Source organism: Silurus aristotelis (genome assembly GCF_946808225.1).
Source record: "Silurus aristotelis genome assembly, chromosome: 21".
In the NCBI taxonomy this organism is placed as follows: Eukaryota; Metazoa; Chordata; class Actinopteri; order Siluriformes; family Siluridae; genus Silurus; species Silurus aristotelis.
Genome location: NC_139594.1, coordinates 14,717,420 through 14,735,294, shown reverse-complemented (window position 1 = coordinate 14,735,294; position 17,875 = coordinate 14,717,420). Strand labels below are relative to the sequence as shown.

At 37.6% G+C, this 17,875-nt stretch overlaps 1 protein-coding gene, 1 long non-coding RNA gene and 1 pseudogene across 5 annotated transcripts; 2 read left to right on the top strand and 1 right to left on the bottom strand.

The window, feature by feature from the left end:
* The first annotated feature begins 734 nt into the window (after positions 1-734).
* Positions 735-1,907, top strand: LOC310716486 (gap junction beta-3 protein pseudogene; annotated as a pseudogene). The gene has a single exon. The product of its transcript is annotated as a gap junction beta-3 protein pseudogene (transcript).
* Positions 1,908-4,064: 2,157 nt separating this feature from the next.
* tmem54b (transmembrane protein 54b) lies at positions 4,065-17,443 on the top strand. 3 transcript variants are annotated; one of them, XM_083523813.1, is made up of 6 exons: positions 4,077-4,380; positions 7,676-7,866; positions 8,246-8,302; positions 9,194-9,385; positions 14,130-14,261; positions 16,933-17,443. In XM_083523813.1, exons 1-6 carry the CDS (start codon positions 4,368-4,370, stop codon positions 17,146-17,148), a joined length of 801 nt encoding a protein of 266 aa, XP_083379939.1. In that variant the 5' UTR covers positions 4,077-4,367; the 3' UTR covers positions 17,149-17,443. The 3 variants fall into 3 exon arrangements, with proteins under 3 accessions (XP_083379941.1, XP_083379940.1, XP_083379939.1); XM_083523815.1 differs by lacking the exon at positions 14,130-14,261 and having other exon boundaries at positions 4,065-4,380; XM_083523814.1 differs by lacking the exon at positions 8,246-8,302 and having other exon boundaries at positions 4,072-4,380.
* On the bottom strand, positions 14,312-16,916 carry LOC310716579. The gene is made up of 2 exons (XR_014530634.1): positions 14,846-16,916; positions 14,312-14,564 (listed from the first exon to the last, which is right to left on the bottom strand). It is a non-coding gene; the product is annotated as an uncharacterized lncRNA (long non-coding RNA).
* Positions 17,444-17,875: the final 432 nt, after the last annotated feature.

Below are 17,875 nucleotides of genomic sequence, written 5' to 3'. Positions count from 1 at the left end.
ACTCTGGACTCTGGTCACTTTAAAGTGGGTTTCCTCCCATATCAAGTTCATGTCAAGATAAGTTTTAAAGTGCCCAAACCACACCTCCTTCTGAAACATAGGACAAAACCTGTGGACACACAAAGTGCTACTATTCAGATGTTTGAGAGGAACCTGGTAAGCTGGTAAGCAGGTCAAGAAGTTCTAGTCATCAAAGAATTATACTGATGGATCAAACAACATTATAGGTATGAAATCTTCATTATAATTGTTGTCTGGATATTATTTTGGAAAGTAATATGCACCTTGGTAAATAATTTATTTAGGTATTAAATAGACCAGAACAATCATGCAGTCAACAGGTTTCCAGTCCTGGTCCTGGAGTACATCCTGTCCTTCACAATGTAGTGTTATTGCTGCTCTAACAAACCTAATTTCACTCAGATTAGGATCTCAAAGAGCTGATTAATAGAATTTGGCTTAATCTGGTTTTGATGAATTGCATTGAGTTTGATAAGAGGAGGGAAAAGAGTAAAACAGGATAGAGGATAGAGTGTATACTGGCATTACGGTTGGGAAACTGATGGAATTAATAATGTTGTTTTATTCTAATAAAAGTGGTCTAAATAATAATCGTTTCTTTAGGAATTTGATCGATTTAGTGTATATATACAGATGTAATAGTACAATTAACAAATATTAAAATTCGGATTTATATTCAGCGTGCAATAATGAGATTTTTTTTCTATTATTTTATAAAGGTTTGACTGCTGTCAGGAAGTTTCACTGTCTGAAGTCAACATCCTTGATTCCTTAACAATCTTGGACAGTGTAAAAACCTCTCTAAACTTTTCTGACCCACGCGAGATAAAACTTGCACTGACATGGATTGGAAGACTCTCGAATCGCTCCTCAGTGGGGTAAACAAATACTCGACTGGTTTCGGACGCATCTGGCTGACTCTGGTGTTCATGTTCCGCGTCATGGTGTTTGTGGTGGCTGCTGAGCGCGTGTGGGTAGACGACCAAAAAGAATTCGACTGTGACACCAAAAGACCCGGTTGCCCCAATGCCTGCTACAACTACTTCTTCCCCATTGTCCACACACGTCTCTGGGCTTTACAGCTCATCTTTGTGACCTGCCCGTCCTTCTTGGTTGTAATGCATGTGTGGTACCGTGAAGATCGTGAGCGCAAATACCAACTCACCCACAGCGACGGGGCCAAACTCTACGATAACCCCGGGCAGAAACATGGAGGTCTGTGGTGGACATATTTTATGAGCCTGTTCGTCAAGACAGGTGTAGAAGTGGGATTCCTTTACCTGTTGCATATGATCTACCACAACTTTGATATGCCTCGCAGCGTGGTGTGTGACGTGGAACCCTGCAGACAGGTGACATGCTACATCGCAAGACCCACTGAAAAAAGAATCTTCACATACTTCATGGTCGGGGCTTCAGCCGTCTGCATAATCCTGAACGTGGCCGAGATCTTCTACTTGATCGCCATGCGCATTTTGCATCTCACCCACACGGGAAGCCATGTCACAAGGCAAAGGTGTGGAGAGCCAGCGTGTGATGAGTGTAACATGCCACTGAACACAATCGACTATAAATTAGCTTGCCCTGAGAAGGCAGAAAAGCAATCCTAAAACAACAGGCTCATTCAGTATCTTAAAATGTATCATTTTAATACATATTGTTATTTGAAGTTTTTCTTGCTATGTTTATTTTTTTTAAAGGATTTTTATTTTTGATTATTAAAAGGAGTATTTTCATCTAATCTAAAGATGCTAATGTCAATTATGATGGAGGAGAAGTAGCATTAATTCAGAGCATTAATGTCTCAGCTGGTGAGAAAAATATTTTTATATCATCCTTAATATCTTCAAGAATGAAACCCAGCTGTTTAAATGTAATTGCAATTTGTGTGTATATAATAATTGTTTATTCATAATTCTTGAATTTTTCTTGTTTTCTTGCAATGATATAGCTTACTTTACATGATTAGTGTGTTTGTGTATGTATATATATATATATATATATATATATATATATATATATATATATATATATATATATATATATATATAAAGTTCATATTATGACTGCAGAGTACTTTGATCAGAAATGTCTTTTCTTTTGAAAAACAACAAAAATATATAAATGTATTATTATTATTATTATTATTATTATTACTATTATTGTTATTACTATTATTATTGTTATTAAATTGATCTGTTGTAATTCATTTTTTAAAATAATAAATCAAACCAGTCATTATTACTTTACTCGTACTCTTTTTTTTTAAGTAAAAAAAAGTTTTAAAACATGAAAACAGCGCCCTCTAGTATTCAGTACGCTACATTGTACTTTACAAATCTTTATTCTCTACCTTGTGGTGAGCGGTGGATTTGTGCTTATTCTTAATATCCAGATATGTGCAGTTTGTGCACAAGGACCAGTTACTACTTAGATCAGTCCTGTCTAATTGGACTGGAGTCGCCATGGCTGCTCATCAGGGATAAATGCACACCATTCACCTTAACTGTTGATTTCTGAGACAATGTCTTTTGTGAAAAGCGCTATAGAAATAAACTTGACTTGACTTGACTTAATTGACCTAAAGCAAACTGAAGCAGCGGTACTTGGTTTGGGGTGCATTTAAGTTTGCACGTCCTGTTTTTTCCCCCATATTTTCCCTCTTCAAATATCAGTTTGTCCTCCTCTTACATTGCAATTGATCTGGTGCTTAAACTTAATTACGATAAGGGGAAAGATGATAATAAGAATAAGAATAAGAATAATAAGAATAATATTATATGCAATATAAAAGATAGATGAACACTTTCCTGATGACAAAAAAATAATAATTAATACATTTTCAACTGAAATTAACATTTGATTATAAATGTGGAAATATCCTTTATTTTTAATTAGCTAGATGAGTGTATGAAGGGAGATGTGCAGACCTGCAGTTACTACAGGGGAATTAAGTTGATCAGTTACACCATGAAGTTATGGGAAAGAGTAATGAAAGACAGGCTGAGAGAAGAGTTGACCATCTGTGAGCAACAGTATAGTTTTATGATGAGGAAGAGCACCACAGATGCATTATTTGCTTTAAAAATATTGATGGAGAAGTATAGAGAAGGTCAGAAGTTGTGGTATTGTATGAGGAAGTCAGGTGTGTCAAAGAAGTATGTGAGGGTGGTGCAGGACATGTATGAGGAGCAGTGAAGTGTGCAGTAGGAATGACAGACTGGTTCAAGGTGAAGGTTGGACAGTATCAAGGATCGTCTCTAAACCCTTTTCTGTTTGCAGTGGTGATGGACAGGTTGACAGACGAGGTCAGACAGGAGTCTCCGTGGACTATGATGTTTGCGGATGATATTGTGATTTGTGGTGAGAGTAGGGAGCAGGTGGAGAAGAGTCTGGAGAGGTGGAGGTATGCGCTGGAGAGAAGGGGAATGAAAGTCAGTAGGAGTAAGACAGAGTACATGTGTGTGAATGAGAGGGAAGGCAGTGGAGTGGTGCGGTTGCAGGGAGAAGAGGTGAAGAAGGTGGAGGAGTTTAAGGGGGGTATAAAGATAAACGATATATACACTTCCCTAATGACACGAAAAGCATAATTAATCAATTTTCAACTAAAATTAACATTTGATTATAAATGTGGACATATCCTTTATTTATAGTTAGCTAGATGAGTGTATCAAGTCACATGAAGATTTATAATTAGTATTATTATGCCCTCATCACACACTTTGTTTAATCTATAATGTGCCATGTACTTTACTAATGGAAAACAACGAAAATCCTATAAAACCCCAGAGTCGAATGAGCCTGTGAGTCAATGATAGGAGTCATTTGTACAATGATTCAAATTACTCAAAAGAGTCATTTTCCAAATCTGTAGGGATTTTGTTTTATTATTGAATACTAAAAGCGTTTATAAAAACAAAAAACAAAAAATACATCCATACATAAATATATACATTTAAATATTTGACATTTTTAACAGATTTTTAAGTAAAAAAAAAAAAATGTATCGAGTTTTTTTTTGTGTATGAGCAAATTATAAACTTTATCAAGTAATAAACTAATTCTTCATAAAGTTCACAGGAATTTTTTATTTATATTATTGATATATTTCACATCACAAGTCAACATATTGTGCTTTCATACCTGCTGTTTAAAAAGAGTGCGTCTTAGTGCGCATGCGCATTTCGGCTGCGTACACCTATTGCGTTTTTTTGGAGCTGCTGAATTTAAACCGGTGTAGGTGTGAATCCTGCCAAGTGAACCGTTCCGTAAAATGTGCGTCGTCGTGCCTGAATTCGGTGTGTAACTTGAGGTTGACCTAAAGACCACTGAAGACGGAGGATCGAATGGATAACTCAGGTGAGCACCAGGTACATGTGTTATAGACTGTCACAGACTGGCAGCTCAGATGAAGTCAGGTTAGAGGTGGTTTTATCAGTAATTTGGGGATAAACCACACAACTTAAGAGTGCACTCAGAAATAAATAAATAGTTCTTATGGCTATGGGTTTGGATTTCTAAACAGATTGCTGCCCATCATGATAAAGCAGAATATTGAAATGCTGCATTTGTGTTCTGATTAATTTGGGACACTTTGCTCCACATGCCATGATTGTACTTGTCCAAAATGAATGCTTATTCTCTTCTAACATTCCAGAACATCCCAGGGCTTTGGTTTCCTCTAACACTCATTGAAACCTTTCTGTTCCCATCATAAAACCGAACATTCCCAGTTAAGGTTAAAGACCTCACCATGCCACTGTGTATAATGATTAATTGAGATGACATTTGTGATGCAGCATCGTTACCCTGACCTCACTGTGTGATCAATACTGGACTTACTGTTCTAACTTTCTGTTCTAAATCGTGTTTCTGTAGTTCGCCGCTTGAGCAGTTGATCGCCGGAGACAATGGGAGATAATGTGCCAAATTTCTGATAAAAAGAACCTTCTAATGAAAGGTTTCAAACATGACTAGGTAGTTGTTGAACCTTCTTCTTACTGTCTTTGGAATGGAGGTTTCTTCTGTGTATATAACAACAAACCAGTTCAATTGCATTCATTTGAACTTCATGTTGTTATAAGCCTGGGTGAATACATTTACACATACGACTTCATGTTTGAAGAAGTAGAGATCTGTTTTTGTTTTTGTTTTTTTTTAGGGTTCAGGTGTTTTCTTTAGCGTTGTAAAAAGTCACAGCAGTTTATAGCTACATTTCGAACTAATCACTAAAGATAACATTATGTATGCTTGCTGTTCGATAGGTCGTACATGTAAATTTTAAAACTGGTAGTTTGAATTGCATTGGAATCGAAGGGCATTTTCATTTCTCTGTGTTTGAGTTGCAAGACTGGTTTGCTTTCCAAAATAAAAAGATAAGCACCAGAAGCAGTGAATATGACCTGCATACCTTCTGTGTGTTTGCATGCATTCATTAGAATGTTGCCAAAAACACCCATTCTACATTTTTTCCAGTACAGTACAGTGATGTCAGTTGAGTTCAGGAGGTTAAGAATCTCTAGCTGTTATGTGCTATGATTTGTAGGACCACAGAGAACAGGAACTCTATTTTACCCCTCCTAATTTGATCATGGTGGTGAGAATCATTTGGATGATAAACTGTGTTGCATGAACAACTGACGCCCTTCGGACTGAATGGAATGGTGTTTTTGAGATGATTGCTGCACCTGGGCTAAGGCAGAGCATGGTGTTAACTTTGAAGAACCTTGTTGTAATACCTCATGTTGATCTCCAGATGGCAGTAGTGGAGGGAGGCTTTGTGCACTTTGAAAAACCTTTCCCATGTTACCTATCTTTCATATTCCACATGTCCCAACAAGCCCGCTCCTCAGTAAAAGCATGTAGATGGCTGTATGGTGGTATCTTAATTCTTTCAGTGACAATGCTGCTAACTTACCAAAGAGACCAATATTTAAACCTAACAAGTCATCTAACTTCTGAGGTGATTGCCACCACTGCTACAAAATCTTTTTTTACTACAGAGGAATGTCCCAGAAGTGAACGTGAAGCATCCTTACACTGCTACGAAGTAAACTGAGCAGGATGGCTAGTCACTAGAAGGAGAACTCTTTTGGAGAACATCAGTTTGTGTTTGAGGCCTCAGCTTATTGATTCTATCCATGATCTGGCACAAAGTTATTATTAAAGTGATTTCTGGATTCATCTGTAATGTTTCATGTATCACAATAAGTTTACCTTTGTGAATAGTGAACTGTTCTTAAGATGTTCATTGCAGTTGTAGTGAATACATAGCTGGGGCCTGTTTTTGGCTTGAAGGAAATGAACGCTATTTTTACATGAACAGGTTTTGCTCAAATATTGAACAATTTTAGAAGAGCAGTTTTAGTGATCCATACAGCCATGGGTCACTATACAATGGCCACCTGTCTAATAGTGTGTCGGTCCCCCTTTTGCTGCCAAAACTGTTCTGACCCATGGATCATTAACAGCATTAACTTCGAACTAAGAAGCTCATCTGTTGTATTGGACCACACCTCAACTTCCTTGTCGCCGTTTCACCATTGTTCCTTCCTTGGAGCACTTTTGATAGATACTGGCCACTGCAGAATGGGAACATCCACAAGAGCTGCAGTTTGGAGATGCTCTGACCCAGTCATCTAGACATCACAATTTGGCTTTCGTCAAACTCGCACAAATCTCTACGCTTATCCATTTTTCCTGCATCTAACACGTCAAATTTGAGGACAAAATGCTCACTTGCACCCTAATACATCCCACTCACTAACAGGTGCCATGAGAGAAGAGATAATCAGTGTTATTTACTCACTGCTCATAATGTTATAATGTCATAATGTTATGCATGATTGGTGTATATACAGTGTTTGTTTGGTTTTTGAGACACATACTCCTTTTGTTTAAATCGAACAATCTAGATAAAAGACAAAAACATACATGAACTGGACATTGAATGAATAAAAAAAAGTCTAAATGAGACATGTTTTGCGATAACAAAAGAACTTGTGTTAGCTGGAGAATAGGAGAGATGTTATCAGACTGCATCAAACCCACAGTCAAACATGGAGGTGGAAGCTTAATGGTTTGGGGTTGATTTCAAGGCGGGAGGGTTGGAGAATGATTCCAGGCAAAAGGAATCCTCAACTAGCATGGCTACTATCTTTAACACCATGTAATTCTGTCTGGCCTGCAGCAACAAGAAAATGCCATGAATGATACCTCCAACCTCTTTAAGTAAGCGAGCAAACAGTGGGCTTGGGTGTTCTCTAACATGGAATGGTCTGCCCAGTCACCGCAGCTAAATCCTATTTAACTGATCTGGGATGATCTGGATCACAAGGTCAGAAAGCAATATCCAACTAGTGAAGAACACATTTGGCAGGTTTTACAAGAGGCATGGCAAAGCATTTCAGCTGGAGAAATGAACTGTCTGGATGCCCCAGTTTATTCATGCTTAGGGAGGATTTTTCATTAAAAAGGTTTAACATCTGCACATTTATATATTTGTTTGGGCAAAATATTTATACTGTTGTATTATCTAGTTTGTTGCATAGAATCGAAAGAAACATGTTTCTCAAAATCCATAAAAAATAGGTGTTTCCAAACTTCTTTTTTGTGTAAACAGTTTTTGTGTCTTTGTGTTGTGTTTCTGTCTCAGGAGTGTCCTGTGTTAGTCTGCAGCAGACCAAGACTCTAATGAAGATGGGCCTGTGTATGGTGTTGGTGGGTCATGTAAATTTCCTGTTGGCGGCTCTGGTCCATGGTACAGTGTTGAGACATATCAGCCTCAACACCCAGACACTGGAGTACGCCATCTCCAACATTTTGGCTCTAGCAGCCGGTCTTGTGGTGAGAAATGCCAGTGCAAACACACACTTGCATCACTACGCACTGAGCACTAATATATGTCAACAAACATTCTTGGCCTGGGCAGTGTGACCTGGATGAATTCAGGACAATTAGAAGAATTTGTTGTATTGATTTGGCTCCCAAATGTCCATATAGTTTAGTTAATTTTGAAATTTTAAATTTCCATTATTTTAGACAATATTTTAGTCTTTTCCATATTTAAATGCTTACAAACAACCACCACTATGTTCCTACAAATTCAGGTTTACCTAATAATGTATTTCACTGATACAACAATGGAAATATAGATGTTTTACAGCTACAGCACAATAAGTTTGATTTTTTATCTTGTGCATTGCTTTCCCTAACGTCTCTGCAGGGAATCTTGAACGGAGTGCTCACTATAGTCCTTTCTAGAAATGAGAACAGAGTCCTGGTAAGTCTGAATGGAGAAATTTGCTATTCCCATTCTGATTTATTTTCATTCTGATTGTTCAAGCCATATAGTTCGTTACCGAAAGCACATCAATTTCTTTTTTTCAATCTCACACTTTCATCTTTGCTTTCAGTGATTCCTCAGTCCACTGCATGTTAATAGCAATCTCAAATTGCCCTTTTTGACTTTTCAATAACATCATCTGAATATATATTTAATCGTCATTAATCATTCTGATTGAAGTTGAAAATTACTGACCTGAAGATGGTTGAATTTTTTCCTTAAAATTACCTTTAAATAAGGTGCTTTTTTTATTTTATTTAATAATTAATTATTTTTGTGGGGTCACCCTGTAGTGGTTCATATGAGTTATTAATAGTAAAGTACCTAAGTTGCAATGCTTTATGTAGCATATTTGCTTCATAAATTTGCTGCTTATTGGATGTAAATGAGGAAAAAACAGGTTACAATAATCAAATGTAGACAATAAGATAAAAAAATAATAAAAAACCTCATAAAATGCAAAGAAAAGTGTTTCTACAGTGAACTTTTGTTATAAATACAGAGGTAATAAAACCGGTTTGCTTCACACACACACACACACACACACACACACACACACACACACACACACACACACAGTTTGTTTTGAAAAAAAAAGTAGGATTGTCAAAATTGTCTTTGGTAAATAATTTAATTTGTATATTTAATTTTATTTTGGTGTTTAGGGCAGTGTTGGTATCTTATTGGCTTAACGCGGTGGGTGTTAATCTTAGGGTTTAACATACAAGTGTAGTATCTTTGTTCTTTTTTCCCTTGTTCTAGAAAAATCTAAAGATCAAAAAAAGGAGAAGGCCGTCTCACTGATCTGTTTGTACTGTGTTTGTGTAGATGTGGGGTGTATGCATGCTGAGTGCAGTAGGGGGCACGCTGGCTGCTGCTTCAGTCGTCGGCCTGCTGGTCGCTTTGGTTTGGACGTTAATTAACGGCACCAAAGGCCTTCTGCTCCACTGCAACTTACCTGATGACATGAGCTACTTCAGCATCACTTTTGAGTGTCCGTTTGACCCCACACGAATTTATGTGAGTTGCTAATCAGGCAATACAATACAATAGTCTGGCAATGCAGTATATCACTATAATAATATTTGCTTTGGGACAGAAAGACAACTAACCAGAAATTACATTATATTGTTGCAATCCTTTTTTTTTTTTTTTTTTTTTTTTTGATAGAGTTAACGTAAATCCATGTTTATTCTTTAAATAATCTGCTGATCGTGGGTGTAAATTGGGAATAAAGTAGGGTGCCTCTGGCTGGACATATTTACATGGTAGAAGTAAATGTTTGCTAACGTTTTAAACCACTGTGGAGATTGTGGTGATTTACTTTGTTTTTCTCCTTTATGTGGAGAAAAAAAAATATAGGTTGCATTATAGCTAATAGTAAGGTTATTTTTTATTGTTTTATTTTTTGTTAGGTTATTACCTATTAAAGTAAATTGCATTGCAGTCTCTCTAAATGCGTTTGCTGGATATTGCTTTGGGACAACATTTGTACCCAGAATTATTTAGAGGGGAAACGGTACATTCCTACATTGCATTAACAAAATCATTCTTGCAGTGTGTGTGTGTGTGTGTGTGTGCTTCTGCCCAAAACTGCCACCTCAAAGTTCTCTAGATTCTTTACAATGTGTTTTGGATTCTGTAGCATAACGTTTTCCCTTCTAGGTAAACTACAAGACTCGAAAACGTTCCAGCATGACAATGCCCCTGTGCCCAGCTCCAAAAAGATATTCTTTACATAGGCTGAATTGAAAGAGCTTGGGTGACCTGATCTACAGCACACCTTTTGATATGATTTGGATTTCTGACTCACCTTCATCACTACTGATTTTATTAACACCCTTATGGCTGATGAGCACAAGCACACTCCAAAATCTAGTGGAACGTTTACAGAAGAGTGGAGGTTATTATAGGAGTAAAAGGAAACTAAATACGGAATGGGCTGTTCAAAAAGCACATACAAATCATGTGATCAGGTCTTCACAAACTTTTGTCTATATAGTCAAGTCAAGTCAAGTCAAGTTTATTTGTATAGCGCTTTTCACAACAGACATTGTCTCAAAGCAGCTTTACAGAAAACAACAGTGAAGGTGAATGGTGTGCGTTTGTCCCTGATGAGCAGCCGTGGCGACAGTGGCAAGGAAAAACTCCCTTAGATGATATGAGGAAGAAACCTTGAGAGGAACCAGACTCAAAGGGGAACCCATCCTCATATGGGTGACATCAAAAGTTTGGTCATAAATCTTTCAACAATACAGAACAATTTGTGATCATCATAGATCCAGCATCAGCTTCTCCATGCCAGGGCCTTTAAACACTCGGCATCTACTTCTCCATGATCATCCATAGGTCCATAATCTTCACGAGGTGGGACGTGACTGGAGCTGGCCAAACCTCAGGATGCCTCGGGATGGGGAGAGAAAGAGAAGCAGTGGAGAGGAATTAGCGTAGCTGCTGTTCATGATATTAACAGCACAAGTTGATAATGTGCATGTGATCAGATGTTCTGGAGCACAAGGTTATGATGTGATGTGTGTGATGTGTGTTATGTGTAGGCTTTGCTAAAAAGATATGTTTTTAATCTACACTTAAACTGGGAGAGTGTATCTGAGCCCCGAACACTGTCAGGAAGACTATTCCAGAGTTTAGGAGCTAAATGTGAAAATGCTCTACCGCCTTTAGTGGACTTTGCTATTCTAGGAACTACTAGAAGCCCAGAGTTTTGAGATCTCAGGGAACGTGACGGATTGTAGCGTGTTAAGAGACTGGATAGATACATGGGAGCCAAACCATTTAGTGCTTTATAAGTGAGTAGCAGTAGTTTGTAGTCTATTCGAAACTTAATAGGAAGCCAATGTAGGGACGATAAGATTGGGGTTATATGATCGTATTTTCTTGACCTAGTAAGAACTCTTGCTGCGGCATTCTGAACTAACTGAAGCTTGTTTATTAATGATGCAGGACATCCACCTAGTAATGCATTACAGTAGTCTATTCTAGAGGTCATAAACGCATGGACGAGCTTCTCTGCATCAGATATAGATAACATATTTCTTAGCTTAGAAATATTTCTAAGGTGAAAGAAGGCTGTTTTTGTAACTTGATTGATGTGATTTTTGAAAGATAAGTTGCTGTCTAAAATAACTCCCAGGTCTTTTACCGTTGAACTAGTAGTTACAGAACAACCGTCTAAATGCAGGCTGAGATGCTGGAGCTTCTGTGTACTATTTTTTGGGCCGATGAGCAAAATCTCCGTTTTATCAGAATTTAATAGCAGAAAGTTATGGGTCATCCAATCTCTTATTTCTTCAACACACTCAGTTATGCGAGCTAATTGAGCTGTATCGCCTGGTTTGGATGAAATATATAGCTGGGTATCATCAGCATAACAATGGAAGCTAATTCCATGCCTTCTAATAATATTTCCTAATGGAAGCATGTATATTGTAAAAAGCAGGGGTCCCAGAACTGACCCTTGTGGCACGCCATAATTTACTAGCATTATCCTGGATAGCTCTCCATTTAAATCTACGAAATGGTAACGATTGGACAGGTAGGATTTAAACCAGCTTAATGCCTGTCCCTGAATACCGATGTAATTCTGTAAGCAATCGAGGAGAAGATCATGATCTATAGTGTCGAACGCAGCACTAAGATCTAGTAAAACTAATAGGGAGATGTAGCCTTGGTCTGAAGCTAAAAACAGGTCGTTAGTGATTTTAACTAGAGCAGTTTCTGTGCTATGATGGGGCCTAAAACCTGACTGAAACTCTTCAAAGATATTGTTCTCCTGCAAGTGGTTACATAGCTGGGCAGCGACAATCTTTTCTAAAATCTTAGACATAAATGGGAGATTTGAAATTGGTCTGTAATTCGATAGCGTGCTTGGATCCAGATTAGGTTTTTTAATGAGGGGCTTAATAACTGCTAACTTGAGGGATTTAGGGATATGACCTAACGATAGTGAGGAGTTAATAATATTTAAAAGAGGCTCACCAGCTGTATATAACACTTCCTTCAGTAGTTTAGTGGGAATTGGATCTAACTGACATGTTGTTGATTTAGCTTTCATAATAGCATCATACAGCTCTTCCTGTCCTATACATGTAAAACAGTGTAGTTGTGGGGTTGTAAGTACGATTGTGTCGGGAGATGCTGTCAGAGGTTGAACTGCCACAATTGTTTTTCGAATGTTATCTATTTTTTCAGTGAAGAAATTCATAAAGTCTTCACTACTAAACTGTGATGGAACACATTTTTCAGATCCCTGATTTGTTGTTAATTTAGCGACTGTACTGAAAAGGAACCTGGGATTGTTTTTGTTATTTTCTATGAGTTTGCTCAGGTGTTTAGCTCTAGCAGCTTTTAGCGCCTGTCTGTAGCTGAGCATACTGTCTTTATACGCAATTCTAAATACCTCCAATTTAGTTTTCCTCCATTTTCTCTCCAGATTACGTGTTGTTCTCTTTAGGGCATGCGTATGACTATTATACCAAGGTGCAGGTGCTTGTTCTCGAACCTTTTTTAACCGGATGGGGGCAACAGTGTCTAAAGTGCTAGTGAGGATAAGGTCTATGTTGTTCGCCATCTCATCAAGATGATCAGCAGTTATGGGTTTAATGTGAAACTGAGATAAATCAGGCAGGTTATTTATGAATCTGTCCTTAGTGGTTGGAATAATAGTCCTACCAAGTCGTGTATGTATGTGTGTATGTATATGTGTATCCAGTAATGCATATAAAATATACACAAATAGCAACACTTACTAATAGCAAAGAGTTACAAATGCAATGCATATTCTCACAGTTTTTTTTTTTCTTCTATCATTTTTAGTCCAATGTGAAGTGAGCTATCCTAAAACAGTCATTGCAGGAAATATATAGCAGACTGAGTGCTGCTCTTCTATAGGTTTATTTCTCAGTATTTATCTGATCGATATATTCTTGAGGCATAAAAATTGTCATTAAACATGGAGCACACATTTTCAGCTTGTTAAAGGAACATTAAATCATTAGCACAGTTTGTCATTAATCTGAAAATATGCCACTGACTTTATTGATCTGTTTTGCCCCCTGGAGGAATAACAGGCTAGCTTATTATTATTATTATTATTATTGTTATTATTATTATTATTATTTTACATTTTTCAATTCTTATGATCCACACATTCATAGTGTTAGTTGCTTTGTACGTTTGTGTAACTTAGAGAAAGATTAGAACCTTTTTTTAAAGATGGTATGATGATGTATGCTGAAGATTTCACTCATTACGTGTGTTATTAATTTTATGTAATTTTTACAAAGGGTGCACATATTTCTGAAATTTCTAGATCCATGATTGCTATTGAACTGCATTGTCGCTATGTCCATTATTTGACGTACTGTATTACCACATTAAGTGAATGGAATTTCTCTTGATCCTTCAAGAACACAGAATAACGCTCTTCTCCTTTTCTCGTCATTTTCCCCATTCTGTTTCTTCATCTTGTCTCCGCTTTCCAAAAACCTTTGATTTAAACAAATTGTGTTCTCTCACAGCAGCCCTTCTGCACAAAATCACGCCGACTCTTGTTTTCGAGAGCGTTTTTTTCCATCACCGCGAAATGATCTTCTGTTCACTTCATGTTGGCGATCCCCCGGCGAGCTGATTGCTAGCACTATGGCTTAAATTGTTGCTAGAACATATTGACCACTTTTTCATCAAACCCTGCTACGATGTGTGGGCACGAATGCAGTAAGCTGTCTCCTCCTCTCTGTGCTCTCAGGGAACCACTCTGGTCCTGTGGGTGCCGCTGATTGTAATGAGCGTGGTGGAGATGGTGATCTCGGGCCGCTGCTGTGCCGCGGCCGTCTCTTTCATCCGACGCGAAACAAGCATGCACTGCGAGACTGGATCGGTGTGTAACACTTTCTGTTCATGCTTAAGCTGTTAAACTGTACAATATGATAACATGATGGTTTTATTCTTGTTGAAGGTCATATTTAGAGGCAGTGACATTATAGATGACTCAAAACTGGAAAAAAAATTCATTCAAACCACAATCTAATGCAGAATTCCTTTTACAAAACCTCACTGACTAGATTACACCATCTTTCTTGAATTTAATTATGATTTCTTGTAATAATTTTATTGACTTATGAGTCAGTAGTTATGCAGGAGAAGAACCTTATGTTATTAATACACATTATTTTGGATCATTCTCAGTAAAATTAGGGGGCTGACACACACACACACACACGTCACGTTTTGTCATTTGGATAGTAGAAACATATTAATCATATATCTGTTTATAAGTTTATATTTGATCTTAGTTATAATTCTAGGCTTAGTAAACCCGTTTTATTACAGAAGCCTAGATGTTGAAGTTCTGAATGCAGGCAGGACCTTTATTGTTATCTAGAGTATTAGTTTAATGAATAGAATATGGAGTTGGGATTTGGAAATACCAGATGAAGCATGAAAGGGCACAACCTACAAAACTCCAGGATATTAATTTGTTCATGTTTTGTTCATTATAATCCTGAGGTATTTTAAAACAGCAGTTGAAATTGTTGCAGTTAATATACACTATATAGAGGGTAGTTTGTTGACACCCAAACATTAGATTGGTATGTGCTTTTTGAACATCCCATTGCACATTTAGTCCCTATTTACTCTTATAATAACCTCCAAATCTCTTAGAAGATGTTCCACTAGATGATTTTTCATTTTACCAATCTACACAAAGCACGATAGAACACTCAAAATGAACTCACAAATCTTTATTATCAGGAGAAAATTCCCCAAAATGTCCATCCGGTCAAAATCCAATGTCCATTAAGCATATTTTGCTTACTGTAATACTTATACCCCTTTGAGAAACTTGTTTTATTCTGTTGATAGTTTTTCTTTAGGTTAATCAAAATTTTATTCTAAGATTTTTTCAGCAAAAATGTATCTTTTTAAACAACTTCTTGAGTTTTATAATAGTATAACTGAACCTAGCTTTCGCTATGAACATTGCTATAAAAGCTGATGTGGTGATAAGAAAAAAGAAAAAAAGGTACAAATTCTACCAGATGTTGGAGTGTTGAGATTTGTGCTCATTCAGCCACAAGGGTTTAAGTAAACTCAGGTACTGGTGTAGGTGAGGTCTATAGCAGGGTTTATATGTCTATAGCTTTATAGCAGGCCACTCAAGATCTCCTACTTCAACTCATGTAAAGCATATCTTCATAGATCTTACTTTGTTAGATTTGGGTCTCCAAGTTCAAGTGAAGGGATAATTTAATTCTACTGTATCCAAAGACATCACATATTAAGTGTGTGGTAACAGTTTGGGGAAGAACCACATAATAGTTGGAAAAGTCAGGCGTCGCTATGCTTGTCAGTATAGTGTGGCTATTGGTTGTCTTGAGCAAGTTTCATTCCCACAGAAATGTCCCACTCCGTATGTTTTAATAGCAATCCAGGGCTTTCCTCATTTATGCATAGATTGTGGTTGCTTACTTTTAGGCACAGCTTTGACCATGTGCTTGCAAAGCAACTATTAGAAAATGAACTGTGTGTGTTTAATGGAGCCAGAATTGCTAACAATTTGATTTACCAATGAAATCAATCACAGTTTCTATTAGTGCGTGTGCGTGTGCGTGTGCGTGTGTGTGTGTGTGTGTGTGTGTGTGTGTGTATATAATCACATTTTAATTACTTTAATTACATTTTCTAGTTTCTGTTTTGGCAAACATCTAAGGAAAAAAAAGGCTAACGGCGTTAGCATGTTAATGAACGCAGTAGACATTTTCATGATTTGTTGGAGAATGATGCCAAACTGATTTCTTAGCTCTGAGCTCTGGGTGGCTTAGCAGAGATTAGACCTTCTCACTTTAGAACCCATGACTTGGATCAATTGGCTTCCAAGTTGGCACACAAATGTAATATTTTGTGTGTGCCTAAGTGCACGTTTCATTACTTTTTTTTTTGGCTTCACACAAATTTTGGCTACAAATTCATTTCAGAGGGGGGAAAAAAGGGGGGGGGGGTGTCTGGAGAATATTTCCCATCATCGTGATTGCCGTGTTGGATGTATCGTTGCCCTTGGCCCGACCTGCATTTTCCCTACACTGAAGCACAACAGATGTGAAAGAGCAATCATGGGTATCTCCAAATGTCACTGTGGCTAGCGTACGCCATCAGAACGTAATGCTAATCGAACGGGAATCCATTTTGCGAAATTGGATTCGTAAAGAGCGTTTGGTAACATTAAACCTTACAACGGTTGCATTAAAACGACTCTGGGCTGCTTCAGAAAACATTGTCATTTTTGGGGTGTCATTTGAAGAGACGTTTATGTACCAAATATAGACATTGGAGGTAGGTACCCGTCAATGTGATTTGATTTGATTCTTAATAATCAAACAAACAAAGAAAGGATGAGTGGCCTGATGGACCCCATCTAGCTTGCTGTGATATTTTTAAATAGTGATTGTGTGTGTGTTTTGAGAAATTGGGCGTATACACAGCCAGTGATGTATGACTCATCCTGCAGCAGTACTGTAAGCCTGCGTGTGTGTGTGTGTGTTTTCTTCCAGGTGAAGACCCTCCAAGCAGCTGTGCCCCCAGTGCTCCCCTGCCATGTCCCACCACCCTGCCGTTACCATAGAGACCGTGAGCTGGTGCGTCCCCCAGAACAGCATGAGCTGCTGCGAGCGTCATGGCCCTACAGCTCGAGCCGCTCGGCGCAGCTCAGATCAACGTCGTCACAGTTCAACCGTGCCTCACTCAACAGGGCCAGCTTCTGGATCTAATTATGCGCTTTTGACCAAACTCTGGTCCGTTTCGTGCGCTGGTTTGGAAGGAAATGAAACCGGAGTGCAACGTCTGTGCACAAGTGGTGCTTTCCGTACGAGTTCACTGATAATACACACCGGGCCATTTGCATTGAAAAATTAAATTGCTGTACTTGAAGGGAGGAAACTGAAGGATGGAGAAACTTGCTGCCTGGCAAATGTGATTCTGTTCTGTGTGTGTGTGTGTGTGTGTGTGTGTTAAAACTAAAGATTGAATTATGGTGTATAATTAAAAAAGTATTGTTATGCTCAATGCCTGCTTTTTATTTATATATATATATATATATATATATATATATATATATATATATATATATATATATATATATATATAAATTATTTTGGTGCATTAAATAATAAAAAATGCCGTCCTAAACAGATTAAAGTATTATTTTGGTCGGGTAGATTTTGCTTTGGATGTCTCCTTAATAAACTTCCCACTTCCCGCTTAAAATGCTCCGCGTGCACACTCGTTTTCAATCGTTTCCCAAAAGTTGTCTAAAGAATGTCTGAAAACTCTCATGTCCCTGTACAGCTCATGAGCAAAACGTAAGACGCTTCCGTCATTTCTTTCTACGGTTTATTGACTTTGTGACTAAATGACTAAAAATGTGAGACAATCAGAGATTGTAAAATAACGCACGTTATAGTTAGCATTTAAAATCATTATTTAAATATGGTTTTT